This window comes from Ahaetulla prasina, chromosome 9, assembly GCF_028640845.1.
Source record: "Ahaetulla prasina isolate Xishuangbanna chromosome 9, ASM2864084v1, whole genome shotgun sequence".
Classification (NCBI taxonomy): domain Eukaryota; kingdom Metazoa; phylum Chordata; class Lepidosauria; order Squamata; family Colubridae; genus Ahaetulla; species Ahaetulla prasina.
Genome location: NC_080547.1, coordinates 5,059,669 through 5,081,805, shown reverse-complemented (window position 1 = coordinate 5,081,805; position 22,137 = coordinate 5,059,669). Strand labels below are relative to the sequence as shown.

The following is a 22,137-nucleotide window of genomic DNA, read 5'->3' as shown; positions in this document are numbered from 1 at the left end:
TTGAGGGTAGGAGTTGAAACAGTTTATGTCCAGGATGCGAGGGATCTACAAATATTTTCACGGCCCTCTTCTTGATTTGTGCAGTATACAGGTCCTCAATGGAAGACAGGTTGGTAGCAATTATTTTTTCTGCAGTTTTAATTATCCTCTGAAGTCTGTGTTTTTCTTGTTGGGTTGCAGAACCGAACCAGACAGTTATAGAGGTGCAAATGACATACTCAATAATTCCTCTGTAGAATTGGATCAGCAGCTCCTTGGGCAGTTTGAGCTTACTGAGTTGGCGCAGAAAGAACATTCTTTGTTGTCCTTTTTTAATGATGTTTTTGATATTAGCTGTCCATTTGAGATCTTGCGATATGATAGAACCCAGAAATTTGAAGTAATTTGTCTTGGTGCATATACTCTCAGTGTACATAACAGAAAAGATACCTTCATCAAGATACAACACTTACAACACTTAATGATAGTCATAGGGTACAAATAAGCAATCAGGAAACAATATAATTATAAATTGTAAGGATACAAGCAACAAAGTTACAGTCATACAGTCATAAGTTGGAAGAGATGGGTGATGGGAACGATGAGAAGATTAATAGTAGTGCAGATTTAGTAAATAGCTTGACAGTGTTGAGGGAATTATTTGTTTAGCAGAGTGATGGCGTTTGGGGAAAAAAATGTTCTTGTGTCTAGTTGTTCTGGTGTGCAGTGCTCTATAGCGTCGTTTTGAGGGTAGGAGTTGAAACAGTTTATGTCCAGGATGCGAGGGATCTGCAAATATTTTCACGGCCCTCTTTTTGACTCGTGCAGTATACAGGTCCTCAATGGAAGGCAGGTTGGTAGCAATTATTTTTTCTGCAGTTCTAATTATCCTCTGAAGTCTGTGTTTTTCTTGTTGGGTTGCAGAACCGAACCAGACAGTTATAGAGGTGCAAATGACATACTCAATAATTCCTCTGTAGAACTGGATCAGCAGCTCCTTGGGCAGTTTGAGCTTACTGAGTTGGCGCAGAAAGAACATTCTTTGTTGTCCTTTTTAATGATGTTTTGATGTTAGCTGTCCATTTGAGATCTTGCGATATGATAGAACCCAGAAATTTGAAGTAATTTGTCTTGGTGCATATACTCTCAGTGTACATAACAGAAAAGATACCTTCATCAAGATACAACACTTACAACACTTAATGATAGTCATAGGGTACAAATAAGCAATCAGGAAACAATATAATTATAAATTGTAAGGATACAAGCAACAAAGTTACAGTCATACAGTCATAAGTTGGAAGAGATGGGTGATGGGAACGATGAGAAGATTAATAGTAGTGCAGATTTAGTAAATAGCTTGACAGTGTTGAGGGAATTATTTATTTAGCAGAGTGATGACGTTCGGGAAAAACTGTTCTTGTGTCTAGTTGTTCTGGTGTGCAGTGCTTTGTAGCGTCGTTTTGAGGGTAGGAGTTGAAACAGTTTATGTCCAGGATGCGAGGGGTCTGTAAATATTTTCACAGCCCTCTTTTTGACTCGTGCAGTATACAGGTCCTCAATAGAATGGAAGACAAATTCCTTGTGTGTCCAATCACACTTGGCCAATAAAAATTCTATTCTATTCTATTCTATTTAATGGCTGATGGCGGTAATCTGAAAAAATCGGGACATTTAAAAGATAGATTGGTCCTTCCCGATCTCCTTCCAGTGTTCTTTCCTCTGAATTAGACGACCAAAAAGTTTGGAAAAGTCACACTCCAAGTTTGACCTTGGCCGGTTGTAAAACGGAACATAGGCTTTGAGATCTCTTGGAAGAAAGTCAATAAATTTCCCCCCTCACTTTTCAGTAGACCTAGCTGAACCCTTTTCCTTTCACACCTTTTTAAGGGAAGCCCAGAACACCCAAGCAGGGAGATATTAAAGCAAACAAAACTGCATTTCAACATGAGCCTGTCTTGACAGTATGATGCTCCTAGCAGTTTAATCAAGATGGGCTTAGAACGCTGGAATACACTAAATGTTACAAATTACTGAAAGCTTTATTAGTCATTCTTTTGATTTCTTCTTCTGTAGGCAAACAAGAGTAGGGAAATATATGCAAACAAAAATGAGAGCAATATAGATCAAAGCAATCACACTGATCAGAGTTAGAGATGCTGCCTGAAGCGTCATGGATAATATTGTATTCATTTCCAGTCCTGCTGGGAAGATTCAGACTTCAGTTTTGAAACACAAAAGGTCAAACTTTGGTTAAGTCTTGGCTAGGGGACACACATACACACACACACACACACACACACACACACACACACACACACACACACAGCTGCTATCAAATGGATCAAACAAGGATAGATTCTTTTGATAGGACAAATAACAGCAACTGTCCAGAGTTCTGAAAGTTCTCTACCAAATCCATTCAGGCAGAACGTCCTTCATATTTCATCAGTGAAATTAAGCAAGAAAAGTAAACCAGACAAGCAAAAGTTCATAGTTAGTAACAAAGTCTTCCCAGTTCTTTAACCAGCCATTGTTTTCATCTGTTCAAAAACCAAGCATCAAAAATGAAAACGATGCTGGCTGGCCAAAACTCTCGGATTAGTGTATGAACTTCCTAACTTTTCTGCCTTAAATATCGAATGGCTTCTAAGTCAGAACAGAGGGATGAACCCACCCAGCAGGTGATATTTGGGGCAGGTTTGTTGCAAATGAGCTTCTTAGGTATGCATTGAATGCAGCTCCTTGTAAAAGCTGGCTTTGTCTCTGATTCTGCTAACTCTCTTTTAGATCCAAGACTTGAAGTCCATTAAGATTATAATATAGAATAAAATAGAATAGAATTTTTATTGGCCAAGTGTGATTGGACACACAAGGAATTTGTCTTGGTGCATAGGCTCTCAGTGTACATAAAAGAAAAGATACCTTCATCAAGGTACAACATTTACAACACAATTGATGGTCAGTATATCAATATAAATCATAAGGATTGCCAGCAACAAGTTACAGTCATACAGTCATAAGTGGAAAGAGATGGGTGATGAGAAGATTAATAGTAGTGCAGATTTAGTAAATAGTTTGACAATGTTGATGGAATTATTTGTTTAGCAGAGTGATGGCCTTCGGGGAAAAACTGTTCTTGTGTCTAGTTGTTCTGGTGTGCAGTGCTCTATAGCGTCGTTTTGAGGGTAGGAGTTGAAACAGTTTATGTCCAGGATGCGAGGGATCTGCAAATATTTTCACGGCCCTCTTCTTGATTCGTGCAGTATACAGGTCCTCAATGGAAGGCAGGTTGGTAGCAATTATTTTTTCTGCAGTTTTAATTATCCTCTGAAGTCTGTGTTTTTCTTGTTGGGTTGCAGAACCGAACCAGACAGTTATAGAGGTGCAAATGACATACTCAATAATTCCTCTGTAGAATTGGATCAGCAGCTCCTTGGGCAGTTTGAGCTTACTGAGTTGGCGCAGAAAGAACATTCTTTGTTGTCCTTTTTTAATGATGTTTTTGATATTAGCTGTCCATTTGAGATCTTGCGATATGATAGAACCCAGAAATTTGAAGTAATTTGTCTTGGTGCATATACTCTCAGTGTACATAACAGAAAAGATACCTTCATCAAGATACAACACTTACAACACTTAATGATAGTCATAGGGTACAAATAAGCAATCAGGAAACAATATAATTATAAATTGTAAGGATACAAGCAACAAAGTTACAGTCATACAGTCATAAGTTGGAAGAGATGGGTGATGGGAACGATGAGAAGATTAATAGTAGTGCAGATTTAGTAAATAGCTTGACAGTGTTGAGGGAATTATTTATTTAGCAGAGTGATGACGTTCGGGAAAAACTGTTCTTGTGTCTAGTTGTTCTGGTGTGCAGTGCTTTGTAGCGTCGTTTTGAGGGTAGGAGTTGAAACAGTTTATGTCCAGGATGCGAGGGGTCTGTAAATATTTTCACAGCCCTCTTTTTGACTCGTGCAGTATACAGGTCCTCAATAGAATGGAAGACAAATTCCTTGTGTGTCCAATCACACTTGGCCAATAAAAATTCTATTCTATTCTATTCTATTTAATGGCTGATGGCGGTAATCTGAAAAAATCGGGACATTTAAAAGATAGATTGGTCCTTCCCGATCTCCTTCCAGTGTTCTTTCCTCTGAATTAGACGACCAAAAAGTTTGGAAAAGTCACACTCCAAGTTTGACCTTGGCCGGTTGTAAAACGGAACATAGGCTTTGAGATCTCTTGGAAGAAAGTCAATAAATTTCCCCCCTCACTTTTCAGTAGACCTAGCTGAACCCTTTTCCTTTCACACCTTTTTAAGGGAAGCCCAGAACACCCAAGCAGGGAGATATTAAAGCAAACAAAACTGCATTTCAACATGAGCCTGTCTTGACAGTATGATGCTCCTAGCAGTTTAATCAAGATGGGCTTAGAACGCTGGAATACACTAAATGTTACAAATTACTGAAAGCTTTATTAGTCATTCTTTTGATTTCTTCTTCTGTAGGCAAACAAGAGTAGGGAAATATATGCAAACAAAAATGAGAGCAATATAGATCAAAGCAATCACACTGATCAGAGTTAGAGATGCTGCCTGAGCGTCATGGATAATATTGTATTCATTTCCAGTCCTGCTGGGAAGATTCAGACTTCAGTTTTGAAACACAAAGGTCAAACTTTGGTTAAGTCTTGGCTAGGGACACACATACACACACACACACACACACACACACACACACACACACACACACACACAGCTGCTATCAAATGGATCAAACAAGGATAGATTCTTTTGATAGGACAAATAACAGCAACTGTCCAGAGTTCTGAAAGTTCTCTACCAAATCCATTCAGGCAGAACGTCCTTCATATTTCATCAGTGAAATTAAGCAAGAAAAGTAAACCAGACAAGCAAAAGTTCATAGTTAGTAACAAAGTCTTCCCAGTTCTTTAACCAGCCATTGTTTTCATCTGTTCAAAAACCAAGCATCAAAAATGAAAACGATGCTGGCCGGCCAAAACTCTCGGATTAGTGTATGAACTTCCTAACTTTTCTGCCTTAAATATCGAATGGCTTCTAAGTCAGAACAGAGGGATGAACCCACCCAGCAGGTGATATTTGGGGCAGGTTTGTTGCAAATGAGCTTCTTAGGTATGCATTGAATGCAGCTCCTTGTAAAAGCTGGCTTTGTCTCTGATTCTGCTAACTCTCTTTTAGATCCAAGACTTGAAGTCCATTAAAATTATAATATAGAATAGAATAGAATAGAATTTTTATTGGCCAAGTGTGATTGGACACACAAGGAATTTGTCTTGGTGCATAGGCTCTCAGTGTACATAAAAGAAAAGATACCTTCATCAAGGTACAACATTTACAACACAATTGATGGTCAGTATATCAATATAAATCATAAGGATTGCCAGCAACAAGTTACAGTCATACAGTCATAAGTGGAAAGAGATGGGTGATGAGAAGATTAATAGTAGTGCAGATTTAGTAAATAGTTTGACAATGTTGATGGAATTATTTGTTTAGCAGAGTGATGGCCTTCGGGGAAAAACTGTTCTTGTGTCTAGTTGTTCTGGTGTGCAGTGCTCTATAGGGTCGTTTTGAGGGTAGGAGTTGAAACAGTTTATGTCCAGGATGTGATGGGTCTGTAAATATTTTCCCAGCCCTCTTTTTGACTCGTGCAGTACACAAGTCCTCAATGGAAGGCAGGTTGGTAGCCACTGTTTTTTCTGCAGTTCTAATGATCCTCTGAAGTCTGTGTCTTTCTTGTTGGGTTGCAGAACCGAACCAGACAGTTATAGAGGTGCAGATGATAGACTCAATAATTCCTCTGTAGAACTGAATCAGCAGCTCCTTGGGCAGTTTGAGCTTACTTAGATTATAATATGAAATCTAATATCTGAAATACCTGACTTTTCCTAAGAGTAGAAAAGCATTTTTTAGAACCAGACTTTTATAACCTTCCCCAACACTCCTGCAGGGCAGGTGTGATAAATTTCCAACAGTTGAGAGAATATGTATGGGTGACAATGGGGAAGTTGAAGATATTTCACATGTCCTATTGCATTGAAAGTTCTACAGGGACCTCAGATAAACATACATTTCCCCTCTATTAGATCCAGTAACTTCTACGTGAACCATCTCCTTCAAGGATTCAAATCCAGCCACACCGCTCGAGCAGTAACGAAATTTTGGGCTGCCGCAGTGATCATAAGGGGAAAAACACTTAAAGAACTGAAGATCCTTATTCAGATAGCTACTTTGCTTAGTTATTTTTCAATCATTTTTAGAGAATGCATTTATTTTAATCTTTGACTTCTGTGCTGGTCTGTAATAAAGAATGATTCTGATTGTGCTATCTACTATCTACTGCTATCTACTCTGGTTCGGCAACCCAACAAGACAGACACAGACTTCAGAGGATCATTAGAACTGCAGAAAAAACAATGGCTACCAACCTGCCTTCCATTGAGGACCTGTATACTGCACGAGTCAAAAAGAGGGCTGGGAAAATATTTACAGACCCCCTCACATCCTGGACATAAACTGTTTCAACTCCTACCCGCAAAACGACGCTACAGAGCACTGCACACCAGAACAACTAGACACAAAAGCAGTTTTTTCCCGAACCCCATCACTCTGCTAAACAAATAATTCCCTCAACACTGTCAACTATTCACTAAGTCTGCATTACTATTACTATTAATCTTCTCATTGTTCCTATCACCCATCTCCTCCCACTTATGGCTGTATGACTGTAACTTTGCTGCTTGTATCCTTACGATGTATATTGATTGTTTCCTAGTATGATTTGGTTGCTTATTTGTACCCTATGACTATCATGAAGTGTTGTACCTTATGATTCTTGACGAATGTATCTTTTCTTTTATATACACTGAGAACTTAGGCACTGAAGATTCCTTGTGTGTCCAATCATACTTGGCCAATAAAAAATTCTATTCTATTCTATTCTATTCTATTCTATTCTATTCTATTCTATTCTATTCTATTCTATTCTATTCTATTCTATTCTATGACTATCATTAAGTGTTGTACCTTATGATTCTTGATGAAGGTATCTTTTCTTTTATGTACACTGAGAGCCTATGCAGCAAGACAAATTCCTTGTGTGTCCAATCACACTTGGCCAATAAAGAATTCTGTTCTATTCTACTCCAGGCACAGGTAACAATATGGCTCTTTAGATGCTTGAAGTCCAAGTCCAACTGATATTGTGCAGTGGTGGGTCATGGTGGGAATTGAGGCACAACATCTAAAGAGCCCCCGATACATGGCTGACTGTCGCCTAGCCCAGGGGTCTCCAACCTTGGCAACTTTAAGCCTGGCGGACTTCAACTCCCAGAATTCCCTAGCCATCTTTGCTGGCTGGGGGTGTTCTGGGAGTTGCAGTCCGCCAGGCTTAAAGTTGCCAAGGTTGGAGACCCCTGGGCTAGCCCATTCTTGCAGTTGGAAAAAAAAATCCTGAGTGCATTGGGTAGAATTTTTTAATAATAATAATAATAATAATAATAATAATAATAATAATAATAATAATAATAATAATAATAATAATAATAATAGCTGCAGCCCTAGATTTCTAGCATAATTTGGCTTCTTTTTCCTTTTGCAGGTTGAGAGGGATTTTGAACGGGAATATGGAAAGCTTCAACAGTAAGTATTCTTAGTCATTTCATTCGGGTGGGTGTTCTTTTTTGGCTCTTTTCTCCTGACATAGCTTTCCTTCCTTCCATTTATGTTCCTTTTCAGACTGACAGGCTCTTAGAGCAGTTTACAGGATAATAAGAAATTGCCTGTAATCAGAAACGACATGATACCAGAGGAGAGGAAACAGGATAACTTAAGCAACAGTCCTTATTGTTTGCTGCTCCTGTAAAGGCTAAATAGGATGGAAATGGGACTACATAGATAGACCGAGATGACACCAGAATTGATTTATCATCTCACCATCAGTTGTTTTGTTTAGTTCAGGGGTCCCCAACCTTTCGGACCTCGGGAACCTCTAAATTCCTATTTTAAAATCCCGCGGACCGCTAATATGATCTGCCTAATGACCGCCCGGGTGGGCGTGGCTAGGTGGTCATGTGACTGGGTGGGCATGGCCAACTATGTCACTCACGTCAAGGGACGCCTCGCCAGCCTCTACTCGCCCCTCCCTTCCCAGACACTCCTCGCCTGCTTGCCCAAGCTCCTTAGTGCCCCAACAGGAAGCAGTTGTTGGAGCTAAGCAGCCACCACGAGAAAGAGTTGGCAAAACAGCTGGCTCAGTTCAAATTGGATATGACCGAGAAGGAGGCTCAGTGGAAGAACCTCACTGAGGACTATGAGCATAGGCTTTCCAAGCAGAGGGAAGACCTGAGGAAGTGCAAGGCCAGGTACAGGTGCCTGGAGGCTCAGCAGGCTGAGATGATCAGCCAGTTCCAGGCCATGATGCAGTCCCACTGGAACAAGGCCCTCCAGCTCTTTGCCACTACCAGCACTTCCCTCCAGCACTCCGCCCAAAGCCCCACACCAGGAGGCTGAAGCTGACCCTGAGTAAGAATTTCTGCCCCCCTCTGCCCCACACAAAAAGACCCCAAAGGGGGAGATTCTCTGCAGCAACACAAACATTCTTTTTTTTTTTTATTTGCATTTATATCCCGCCCTTCTCCGAAGACTCAGGGCGGCTTACACTATGTCAAGCAATAGTCTTCATCCATTTGTATATTATATACAAAGTCAACTTATTGCCCCCAACAATCTGGGTCCTCATTTTACCTACCTTATAAAGGATGGAAGGCTGAGTCAACCTTGGGCCTAGTGGGGCTTGAACCTGCAGTAATTGCAAGCAGCTGCTGTTAATAACAGACTGCATTAATCTGTTGAGCCACCAGAGGCCCTTGCACGTATCTGTCCCAGGGGCCGTAGTTTGAGGGCCCCTGTTTTAGTGCAATATAAAAAATGCAAATAATTTTCATGCGGACCACCAGTGGTCCACGGACCACCAGTTGGTGACCACTGGTTTAGTTAGCTACAGGACTTGTGTGGCCGCCCCTCTCGTACATTGACTCTAGGCCATTGATTGCAAACGTTTTCCGGACCGAATGCCCAATGAGGGTACGTGCCCGAACCCCCAAAATGCAATGCGCGTGTGGCCCCTGCGCACGTGCCACACGCCCCTCACATGTGCGCGTAGACCCCTGCGCATGCCCTGGCCCCCTCACATATGTGCATGCGGCCCCCCGCATGCACCCTTCCCCACCCCTGCTCAAGCATGTATGCCCCCACGCACACGCCGTGCCCCTGCACATGCGCAGCAGAGACCTGACAATCACTGGCCGGCAGGAGTTACGCATAGATGCACGGCGGAGCACAACTGGGGCGACGGCTCACGCGCCCACAGAGAGGGCATTGCGTGCCACCTGTAGCACATGTGCCATGGGTTTTCCATCACAGCTCTAGGCAGTTCACAAATCCATAATTATTGATTATTGCAATGCTCTCTACATGGGGCTACCCCTGAAGTGCACTCGGAGACTCCAGTTAGTCCAGAATGCAGCTGCGCGGGTGATCGAGGGAGCTTGCACGTTGCTCCCGGGTAACACCGCTCCTGCGCAGTCTGCACTGGCTACCTTGGTCTTTCGGGTGCGCTTCAAGGTTCTGGTTACCACCTTCAAAGCGCTCCATGGCTTAGGGCCCGGGTACTTACGGGACCGCCTGCTGTTACCTTATGCCTCCCATCGACCCATACGCTCCCACAGAGAGGGTCTTCTCAGGGTGCCGTCCGCCAAGCAATGCCGGCTGGCGGCCCCCAGGGGAAGGGCCTTCTCTGTTGGAGCACCTACCCTCTGGAATGAACTTCCCCCCGGTTTGCGCCAAATATCTGACCTTCGGACCTTTCGCCGGGAATTAAAAACTTACTTATTCATCCAAGCGGGACTGGCCTGATTTTTAAATTTTAAATTTTAACTTTTTGTAATTTTATATGGGTTATTTTAGGTTGGGTCAATTGACGGTTTTAATTCGGCCATTATTGAATATGTTTTTTTTAATTGATATTTTAACTTTGTATATTTTATTGTTTTTATCTTTGGCTGTACACCACCCTGAGTCCTTCGGGAGAAGGGCGGTATAAAAATTTAAATAAATAAAATTTAAAATTTAAATAAATAAAATTTAAAATTTAAATAAATAAATAAATAAATAAATAAAGCATGGTTAAAAACAAAAATTCCCTTTCTTCAGATACCAAACCAAATCTCCTTCCCAGCTCAACCACCATCTTAGCTCAATAGGTCTTTACAACCTTCTGGAACAGGGGTCTCCAACCTTGGCAACTTTACGACTTGTGGACTTTTGTAGGTAGTACGAAACTCAGTCAGTGTAAAAACAAACAAACTTTATTCGAACAGCTGAGAATTACTTCATTCTCAGCGTAGTTTAACTAAATTAAAGCAAATTCCTCCCAACACAAATTCCTCAGTCCAATTAGGCAAACAGCCAAAGGCCTTTCTTGGCAAAAGTTCAGAACACACCAATACAAAATAAATGCAACAAGATGAAGCTATCAACGTTGTTTTCCGGCAAAGAGCCCAAACGTCGTTGCTGGTCTTTTAAGCCTTATGGGAGGGGCCAATCATCTCTTGGCTCTACTCCCGAGTCCTCCTCTTTGCTTGAGCTGCTCTTGCCTTCTAGCAGTTCTTCTCTATGCGTGCATTAGGAACAGGCTTCTCCTATTCCTGTGCCTCACTACTATCAGTCTCTGGAGGCTCTGGAGTCCGCACCTCACTCCCCGGTGGCCCTGGCCTCACCTCAGCCTCCGATGCACAGCCCTCATCTGGGCCTTCCCCAGTCTCCAGGACTGGCCCATATTCTTCCTCAGCCTCATCGTTGTCCGACTCCATTGCTAGCTCCGCAGGCTGCTGGCGGACCACAACAACAAGAGACATACAAGTTTAACTGAACTGTGTCTTCCCCACATTAAATCATTCTATCTTTTATTTAATGTTATAATGTCAGCAGTCTCCAAGGTACAAAAGACTTACAGTATCATTCTTTCTACTGTTCTCACCTAATTGAGCAGTTTTCAGCAGTCTGAAGAGAAAAAGCTCTAGGAATTCTCTTATTTCTTCATTGTTTGATGCAGTTCCTGCCACTGGCTCGGTTGGACAGGAATTCTGCGACAAAATTCTCTCCCAAGAAGAAGTTTGAGCCACTTCTTTTAACTCCTCACTCGGAAAATACTAATGTTTGTTTACACACAAGGAGAATATAGAGAGGTCTCCCAAATCCATGTTGGTTTAATTAGTTAATTACACACTAATTAATTCATCGGTTTAATTACATGGTGAATATGCAACAAATGCTTTTAGACAACGTATAGAAACGAACAGAATCCAGTGTCTTGGCACAAAATGGAAGTTAAGAGTTACGCAGGAAAAAAACAACACACCCCATATTTTTGTTAAAACGATACAGTAATGATAAAAACTGCAACCACTTAGATCATATGCAGTTATTTATATGCTTATCTCCTGCATACTGAATTCCATTTGTGCTCTTACTTGATTTCTGTTCTGTAAGCTACTTGGAAGTATCCTTGGGAACAGGGATTTGCCTTGATGCCTTTTCAGTGGTACAGGTAGTCCTCAACTTACAGCTAGTTGCTTAGCAACCATTCAAAGTTACAACGAATCTTCCTAGTGGGTATTTACAACCTGGATTCAAAGTTCTGATAGTTCTACCACCAACACCAACGTATTTATGAGTGTTTGTAGCATCACGAGTGTATGTCTGTGGATTAGATAGATAGATAGATATAATTGATGATAGAGATGGGTGGATAGATGATGATAGAGATGATAGATGGATAAAGGATAACGGTAAAGGTTCCCCTCGCACATGCATGCTAATCGTTCCCGACTCTAGGGGGCGGTGCTCATCTCTGTTTTAAAGCCAAAGAGCCAGCGCTGTCCGAAGACGTCTCCGTGGTCATGTGGCCGGCATGACTCAACGCCAAAGGCACACGGAACGCTGTTCCCTTCCCGCCAAAGGTGGTCCCTATTTTTCGACTTGCATTTTATACATGCTTTCGAACTGCTAGATTGGCAGAAGCTGGGACAAGTAACGGGAGCTCGCCCCGTTAGGCGGCACTAAGGATTCGAACCGCTGAACTGCCGACCTTTTGATCAACAAGCTCGGTGTCTTAGCCACTGAGCCACCTTGATAGATGGATAGACATAGATAGATAGATAGATAGATAGATAGATAGATAGATAGATAGATAGAATTAATTGATGATAGATGGATGATAGATGATAGAATGATAATCGATGATGTAGGTAGGTAGGTAGGTAGATTAGTTAGTTAGTTAGTTAGATAGATAGATAGATAGATAGATAGATAGATAGATAGATAGATAGATAGATAGATGATAGATAGAAGGACGGACGGATGGATGGATGGATGCAGAGATGAACATATAGTTTAGTGATAAATCATAGGATGAATAGATAGATTGAGGCAGACTAGAGGGAGGGAGAGAGAGATAAATAGATATTATCTCGATCTATATTATCTACCTATCTATCTACCTGTCTACCTATCTATCTATCTATCTATCTATCTATCTATCTATCTATCTATCTATCTATCTATCTATCTTAGCTAGCTAGCTAGCTAGCTAGAGATAGATAGATAGATAGATAGATAGATAGATAGATAGATAGATAGATAGATAGATAGAATTGATGATGGATGGATGATGATAAAATGATGATAGATGATGAAGGTAGGTACATAGGTAGATTAGATGATAGATAGATAGATAGATAGATAGATAGATAGATAGATAGATAGATAGATAGATAGATAGATAGATAGATAGATAGAGGTAGGATGATAGAAAGAGAGAGATGATAGATGATGGATGGATAGATGATAGATAGACAGATGGAGAGAGAGAGAAAAAAACTTCTTCACATTACTCATGTCAAAAAAGTGTTGAAAATACGGTTTTTCCAACCAAGCCACCTTTGGAAACCAATATCTACACTTTGCTTTCTACAGTTGACAGTGCAGCTGCTTTCAGTTTTACTGACACGTTCAGAATTCGTAGGGCGATGCTTATGGGTTTTCCATTATTCTTAGATTTCTAAGCCACCTCGAGACCTGTAACTGCGGAGGTGCAGAAATACTGTAAATTAAAAAGCAAAGAAGCGAGCTAAAGAAGCAGGGCCCAGAAAAAGCCTGAACTGATTTGCATTAACATAATGACTCCCCGCAGGTATGCTCTACGTTCCCACTTCTGTCACATTAAGTATGACAGTTGCTTTGGGAGTTCTGTAGGATTCTTTGCAAAGCATGTACAAAATAAATCTGCAGAAGCCAGGTATCCATAGGGAGATCAAAGGACCGCCTGTTTCTACTGCAGTTCGTTGCATGTGCAATTCATGTTAAAAAAAAAAAAATGAACAAAGGATACAACTAGGCAGTCAACAGTCACCATTTTTGCAGATGTACCTCTTCGCAGAAGGAGCGATTTTGGGCCAAGTGTGTTGTCCCTCCTGGGCGAAATGCATGTAGGAATTCAGTCCTCCATGACAAAATTGATGGAGAAGTTAGAAAAAGCAGAACTCTTTGTTTACTAAAACTTCCATGTCCGATGATCTCCAACAATTCTTCCTAAATAACGTTGGCCATGGAATATATATATATATATATGTATGTATGTATGTATGTATGTAGGTCTTTGGTTATTCGGGTTTTCTCCCGCGTAAAATTGGAAGTGTCTTGGCGATGTTTCGACGAAGTCTCATTCGTCATCTTCAGGCTTCAGCTTCGTGCTTCTAGGAGCAATGTGTTATTGCAGCTGTTTCTTCCTTTTTAACTGCTAGTGGGGGTTTGAATATATATATCCCCTATGTTTGTCCTCTTCTCACAATCCAAAATCCAGCAACTTTCTTATCACTTTTCCTCTGTTCCTCCTTTCTTGCCATTTGCAGTTTGTTTTGCACTGAGAGAGAGAGAGATCTTTAATTATATGCATTTTAAAACAAAACTATTTTTCTGTTTTTAGGCTGGAAGATCAAACGAAGAAGCTCCAAAAAGATATGAAGAAAAGCACAGATGCAGACCTAGGTATGTGAATCTGCTGTACTAAGTGAGATTTGAGCCAGTTTTGAATTTTTTTAACCCTAGGCCAGGAGTCTGCAAACTTGGCTCTTTTAAGACTTGTGGACTTCAACTCCCAGAGTTCCTCAGCCAGCAAAACTGGCTGAGGAACTCTGAGAGTTGAAGTCCACAAGTCTTAAAAGAGCCAAGTTTGCAGACCCCTGGCCTAGGCTATTTAGCCACAGTTCATTAAGCCTCTGTTGAGTTTTTTTCACTGGTCAAAATCTCCCCTTTTATATATTTTTTATTTATATTTTATATATATATATATATTTTCTGAGGTTTTCACAGGTGTTTGTATGTAGGTCTTTGGTTTGGGTTTTCTCCCGTGTAAAATTAGAAGTGTCTTGACAACGTTTCGACGAAGTCTCATTCGTCATCTTCAGGCTTCAGCTTCGTGCTTCTGGGAGCAATGTGTGATCGCAGCTGTTTCTTCCTTTTAACCTTCTTCCTTTTAACTTAAAAGGAAGAAACAGCTGCGATCACATTGCTCCCAGAAGCACGAAGCTGAAGCCTGAAGATGACGAATGAGTCTTCATGAAACATCATATATATATTTTCTGAGGTTTTCACAGGTGTTTGTATGTAGGTCTTTGGTTGTTCAGGTTTTCTCCCATGTAAAATTGCTCCCAGAAGCACGAAGCTGAAGCCTGAAGATGACGGATGAGACTTCGTCGAAACGTCGCCAAGGCACTTCCAATTTTACGCGGGAGAAAACCCGAATAACCAAAGACCTACATACATACATACATATATATATATATATTGCTCCCAGAAGCACGAAGCTGAAGCCTGAAGATGACGAATGAGTCTTCATCGAAACATCATATATATATTTTCTGAGGTTTTCACGGGTGTTTGTATGTAGGTCTTTGGTTGTTCAGGTTTTCTCCCATGTAAAATTGCTCCCAGAAGCACGAAGCTGAAGCCTGAAGATGACGAATGAAACTTCGTCAAAACGTCACCAAGACACTTCCAATTTTACGCGGGAGAAAACCCGAATAACCAAAGATCTATATATATGTATATGTATATGTATATGTATATGTATATATGTAGTCTTCCGAACTATATCTTACAAACAGATTAGCACAAAGGAATAACAAATACTTTCCAGCAGCCTGCAAAAGAAAAATTATCCAGGGAATTCCTGATTAAGGCTGGATTTAACTTGGCTTTGGACAGTGCGAGAAGCGTAGGAAGCAGTGAGTAAACTGGCAAGTCGTTTTCTTGTGTTTGTTCTTTTCCTACTGACACAGCTGTTTGCTTCTGAGATTTTGGAGAGAAACATCTGGATTCCAGGTGTTGGTTTTTTCTCCTGCCCTTTTGTCCTTTTTTGTGTTGTGTTCGGCCAGCATCTCCAGAAGGAGCACAGTTGCCTCCAATCCCATCCCATCAAACGTGGCGTCTAAGCAAACTGCAAGGGGAGAAATGTAGCTCAAGAACCAATTAAGGGCCCTAAAATAATGGTAGAGCTAGCCCAGCAGCTTTTTACAACTCCTAAAGTCGATAGTAGGTTATTTTGCTGTAGCCGCAAGATTGTAGAAAACAAAAGAAAAATTATACTCCGTCTTCCTCTGATCCTAAAATATGTCCTCCGTCATCTTTGTCCTCACATTAATTTTGAAGAATAAAATTAATGCATTACCAGAGCAAAAGCAAGCTGAGAATGAAATGAGATGAAATGAGAAAGCCAGAATGAGTGGGGGGGAAATGCACATTTTTCTCCTAGAGGAAAAAAAAAAACCACCAAAGTTTTTGTCATCAGTGAAACCACTTCCCTAAACAAGAAAGCGAGGAAAAGTTTTAAACTTCAGGGCAGTTCACTGTTTGCCTCCTGATAAAGGATAAAAACATTTAAATAAATTTCGTTTTCTTGGAAACCAGAAAAGCTTATGAGTGTGAATGTTTTAATTTTCTGAACACAGGATTCAGCTATGCATAAAATGCAGAAATTGAACTTCTTTCGGGTTCTGAGTTGACCCAGAAATTCTAATAACTGCAGAGCAACCATCTGTACCATTCTGGTTTTAAATATGAAAAGCTGGTTCTCTGCTTTTCCTCCGTGGTGGCTCAGGCTGTAAGATAGCCTGTTATTAAAACACAGCTGCCTGCAATTACTGCAGGTTCAAGTCCCACCAGGCCCAAGTTTGACTCAGCCTTCCATCCTTTATAAGGTAGGTAAAATGAGGACCCAGATTGTTGGGGGGGCAATAAGTTGACTTTGTAAATATACAAATAGAATGAGACTATTGCCTTACACACTGTAAGCCGCCCTGAGTCTTCGGAGAAGGGCGGGATATAAATGTAAATAAATAAAAAAAATAAATTAGCCCCCAAATAAGGAAGATTTTTTTCCCCTTTCTCCTATTTTCTCCCTCCCTCCCTCCCTCCCTCCCTCCCTCCCTCCCTTCCTTCCTTCCTTCCTTCCTTCCTTCCTTCCTTCCTTCCTTCCTTCCCTCCCTCCCCAGAGATTTCCTTTCCTTCTTTTCAAGGGCAGAGGTGAATTTCAGCAGGTTCGGACCAGTTCTGGAGAACCAGTAGCGGAAATTTTGAGTAGTTTGGAGAACCGGTAGTAAAAATTCTGACTGGCCCCGCCCCCATCTATTCTCTTCCTCCCAAGTCCCAGCTGATCAGGAGGAATTGGGGATTTTGCAATAACCTTCCCCTGGAGTTGGGAGGGAATGCAGATTTTACAGTAGCCTTCCCCTGCCACGCCCACCAAGCCACACCCACAGAACCGGTAGTAAAAAAATTTGAAACCCACCACTATTCAAGGGGCATCGATAATGGATCAACCCCAGAGGATTGTGGGAAGATCTTTCCCCCAGCCTGGTCCTTCTTCGGCTCTGAAGCATCATCACAAGTTTACTTATTTTATGACTTAAAACCCAAACATTATTTTGCATTTAGGGATATACCATCCCGATCTCTGAAGATGGTTGCCCTTCTTGCTGGTGACAGAAACTGGAAACACTCAAATCTGTTCGAAGGGGGTTAGGTAGACAGATGCATCCAAGCCACTCCTCCCTTATGTGTAACTAGCTGGACCCCCGTGCTTTGCTACGAAACTATGTGATCGGGTGTGATGAATTGACACTTAAAGCCTGAAACTTAATGTACAATGTGTAACTCCGTAGCTTCGGAGTGTGTTAATATAAGGCAACTGGAGGTTGGGACAGAGGGGGAGGGGGAGTAGATTGTCCCAGCCCGCAGGCTAGATGAGTCACATGCTGGCCATGCCCATGCGCGGTTTAGCAAAGGGGTAGCATCAGAGCGTGTTAATATAAGGCAACTGGCAGTTGGGACAGAGTTCTTTTCAGGTGGGGAGGGGGAGTAGAACGTCTAACTCCTTAGCATCAGAGCGTGTTAATATAATACTGTGTATGGAATACTAATGATCTGATAGTCATTTCAAAAAATCCTTTCTTAGCGAGCACCTAAAAGTCAAGAGGAATATATGTGTCTAATTTCAAGTTTGTAGGCTTTACGGTTCTGGGGATTTTGTGATGAGTGAGTGGTATTTGGCTTTTATATATATAGAAGATTGAGAGAGGTACCAACGTAAGCTGCTCAGGTGCCTTTGCTAGAGCCAAGAACTGTGGCAGAGACTCCATTCTAGTCTCTCTTCCCTACTCTCTACTAGTGACATCAATTCCCTAATGTCGTCAATGTCCAATGAAGGAAGATTGATCATTTGATATATATGCATAAAATGGGACATAGAACAATAGAATAATGGAGTTGGAAAGGACCTTGGAGGTCCTTTGGAGGTCTTCTAGTCCAACTCTCCGCTCGAGCAGGAGAGTATCATTCTGGACAAATGGTTGTCCAATCTCTTTTTCAAAGCCTTCAGTGATGCAGTATCCATGAAGTTGTTCCTTTGACTGATTGCTCTCACTGTTAGAAAATTTCTCCTTAGTTTTAGGTTGCTTCTCTCCTTGGTTAGTTTCCAACCATTGTTTCTCGCCTTGCCTTTTGGTGCTTTGGAAAATTACTTGACCTCCCCCACCCTTGTCTTTGTAGGGTCAACTGTTGGTTCAAAACTCTTGCTCTGTTTCTTACAGCAAATAAGTAGCTATAACCAGGGGTGGGTTCTACTTATCTTTACTTACCGGTTTGCAACGAGATCGCATGCGCGCGCTTGCTTCGCTCGTGCACGCGCCAAGCTTTTACACATGCGCAGATCGCCTATGATGACATCCGGGGTGGTGGGCGGAGCCTCCTGCCGGTTTTACTACCAGTTCATGTGAACCGGTCTGAACCGGGGGCAACCACCTGTTGTTGCTCCAGCCCCCCACACCCCCAAGCCTGGCCCCCTGCCAGAGAGTGAGGGGGAAGGGGCGTCAGGGCTCCCTTCGGCAGGGCCGGCTTCCCTGGCTCAGCTCCAGGAACCAGAGGCAGGCCAGGTGGAAGAGGTGATGAGGCCTCCGTCTCCTGTATCTCCCCCCCGCCCAGGAAACGCTTCCAGACCCAGCTGAGGACAATCAGTCCTGGTTAGATCCCAGGTTTCTTAGACAAGAGAGGCGGGAACAACAGAAGCAGGGGTGGGGCAGGCCTAGAAAGTGCTGAGTCACGGAGCCACACCCCACAGGGTATAAAAGCAGGAGGGGCTGCTATACTGCTTTGTGACGAACGAATACAATTGCCTAGAGAGAACATGAGCTGAAGTGCTGTTTATTCCTGACTTCCTGGTTGACACGCCGGCATCAAGGAAGATAACAGAAAAACTTTGGCAGACGCTCGCTGGGTTGCTGCCAGAGCTGATAGCTTCCATGGACTCAATTGCTGGCTAATTGAGTCATTTCTCGTGCAAAGGCAAAGTAGCAGGAGTCCTCCCAGCCATCCCTTCTACGCCACTGAGAATGTTCTCCCTGTTACTTCATCCTACATTTTCCTCCCCCCCTCCCCTCACACCCCGATAAGTGGATAATATCTGTAAACAAAACAGTGCAGAATGCAGAGAAGAGCAACAAAGAGGATTAGGGAACTGGAGGCTAAAACATATGAAGAACGGTTGCAGGAACTGGGTATGTCTAGTTTAATGAAAAGGAGGACTAGAGGAGACATGATAGCAGTGTTCCAATATCTCAGGGGCTGCCCCAAAGAAGAGGGAGTCAAGCTATTCTCCAAAGCACCTGAGGGTAGAACAAGAAGCAATGGGTGGAAACCAATCAAGGAGAGAAGCAACTTAGAACTAAGGAGAAATTTCCTGACAGGTAGAACAATTAACAAGTGGAACGACTTGCCTCCAGAAGTTGTGAATGCTCCAACACTGGAAATTTTTAAGAAAATGTTGGATAACCATCTGACTGAGATGGTGTAGGGTTTCCTGCCTGGGCAGGGGGTTGGACTAGAAGGCCTCCAAGGTCCCTTCCAACTCTGTTGTTGTTATTATTAGTGTGTAACAGCTGACTTTTACATTTTTTTCCCTCTGGAATGTCAATAGAGCTAAATGAAATTCGAAAATCGATGGTGACGGAGGTCTTGCGTACCGATTAATATTAATTCCCATTCATTTTAAGGCGTAAAACCTATCTTTAAAACGTCTTAAGGGGCAGGGACCCAAGGGCACCCAGAAACGCATAGGAGTAAACGTTTATGCCACAGCACCCATGAGATTTGAACCCAGGTTCAGTTAAAATTCATTGATGCTCCTTGGTCCAACCTTAGTTCTGGGGAACGATGCTCCTACGCTTTGATTCGGAAACTGTCCCCAGGACAAAATGTTCTAAAATGCGGTTGCAACACCTTAAGCAGCTTAAATGTTTTCCCGTACATAAATCTCACTGCATTCGTCGGGGTTTTACACCTTGCTAACTTTGCTTTGCCTTCATTATCTTGTCACAGCTGCCAAAGGATTTTTTTTTTCTTTTTTGTAAAACTAACGAAAGCTACGAAAGCTTAATCGGTTGCGATTTGTTAGGTTTGAAAGAGCTGCGATGAAACTACGCAGCCCTTAACAGCGCTGCGAAAAGGCAGTCTTTTCTGCTTGTCTAGCCACTTCTGCGTCGACTTTAAAAGGAGTCTCCACTTGAGCACTTTTTTTATAAATGGTGCGTTCAGATAATGTGGACTTGATTGCCCATGAGCGTTTATCCCGATGTTTACACAAATTCATTAATAGCTCTTCTTCCAAGCCACCAGTTAGCGTTCCTGGAAGTTTTCCCATTAGCATTTTATGCACTCCGGAGTGCCTCCGCTTTATGTTTCAAGCTTACTGTGAGGTCGGGAGACAATGAATGAATTCTTGAAAAGCTGGATTGTGAATCACTTGACCTATCACCGGTTCAGTTGAAGAAGCTAGCTTAAGAAAAGCAAAATTGGCTTTCCAATCATTCGGCCGGCTGGCTCTGAGCAAGGAATAATTTCAGACCCTTATTTTTGCATTAGGAAAATGGAAGTATGCTGAATGGATACTTCACTTTTTATAAAGGGAAGTGTTCTGACCTAGGCTTCCCCACACCACAAAGCAACAAAATCCCCTTTTTATTAAGTGACTCATTCACATCCAGCAAAGTCTCTCAAGGGAGAAGTTACAGTCACAGACCTTATCTGGCTTGGGGAGCTGCCAGGCCGAAATCTTCAAAACTTGGCAAGGAGTAGCGAATCAATTAGGCGAATTAATTGTCTCCTGCAAACTCCTTTCCCCTTTTGCTCCTCTTTTAATTCCCTCTGGGAGGGGCCCTTCATCGTCCACCTGTGGCCTTACTCCAATAGTGGGATTCAAATCCCGTTGCTAACGGTTTGCTTCTGGGCGCTCCCGTTCACAACACTTCTGTGCATGCACAGAGACATCCAGGTGGGTAGGCGAAGTCTCCTGCCGCCATTACGCGAACTGGTAGCAACCCACCACTGCCTTACTCCCAAGTCGATCCTTGTTCTTTAGCTATTCCCTTCGTCTGGCAACTCTGCGCATGCGCACACTGGGAACAGGCTCCAGCTGTTTGTCTGCCTCGCTGACGTCTGACTCCAGAGGCAACTGATAACTCCCAGACAATTCTGGGAGTTGAAGTCCGCCAGGCTTAAAGTTGCCAAGGTTGGAGACCCCTGATTTATATCAATGTGTACCTCTTTTTATTATCGGGCCGGGATAGCTCAGGCTGTTAGAAGCCTGTTATTAGAACACAGCAGCCTGCAATTATTGCAGGTTCAAGCCCGGCCCGAGGTTGACTCAGCCTTCCATCCTTTATAAGGTAGGTAAAATGAGGACCCAGATTGTTGGGGGGGCAATAAGTTGACTTTGTAAATATACAAATAGAATGAGACTATTGCCTTACACACTGTAAGCCGCCCTGAGTCTCGGAGAAGGGCGGGATATAAATGTAAATAAAATAAATAAAATAAATAAAAATAAATATTAAAAAGTTTTTATTTTATTTTATAGACAAACATACATTTAAAACATCAGTAATTCCTTCCATGTGACGTCTTGGTGTTTTTTTCCTGGCTCCATAACTTTTGTTGTTTCTTCTTCCCTCCCTCCAATTTAAACTATTACCATTTTTCCACAGAGACATTATTATCATTTTCCTACATAATTATCCATTGATCATCTATACCTTTCTTCTTCTTTTTTTTTATTTGCATTTATATCCCGCCCTTCTCCGAAGACTCAGGGCGGCTTACACTATGTTAGCAATAGTCTTCATCCATTTGTATATTTATATACAAAGTCAACTTATTGCCCCCCCAACAATCTGGGTCCTCATTTTACCTACCTTATAAAGGATGGAAGGCTGAGTCAACCTTGGGCCTGGTGGGACTATAACCTGCAGTAATTGCAAGCAGCTGCTGTTAATAACAGACTGCATTAGCAGTCTGAGCCACAGAGGCCCCAAACCAATGATAACATTTATCCCATATCTTAAAATATTCTGAATCCTCTCTTTCTTTAATCATCAAAGTTAATCTGTTCATTAACTCTGTAACTCTTAATAGCACCGATCCTTAAATCAATTTCTCCCTGA

At 42.0% G+C, this 22,137-nt stretch overlaps 1 protein-coding gene across 2 annotated transcripts in view; it reads left to right on the top strand.

The window, feature by feature from the left end:
* BIN3 (bridging integrator 3) overlaps positions 1–22,137 on the top strand; it is a 156,009-nt gene that overhangs the window by 68,931 nt on the left and 64,941 nt on the right. For both annotated transcript variants that reach the window (XM_058194773.1, XM_058194774.1), the window contains exons 3-4: positions 7,629–7,669; positions 14,073–14,134. In XM_058194773.1, the coding sequence (XP_058050756.1) occupies positions 7,629–7,669; positions 14,073–14,134 (103 nt within the window). The remainder of the gene's footprint in view (positions 1–7,628; positions 7,670–14,072; positions 14,135–22,137) is intronic.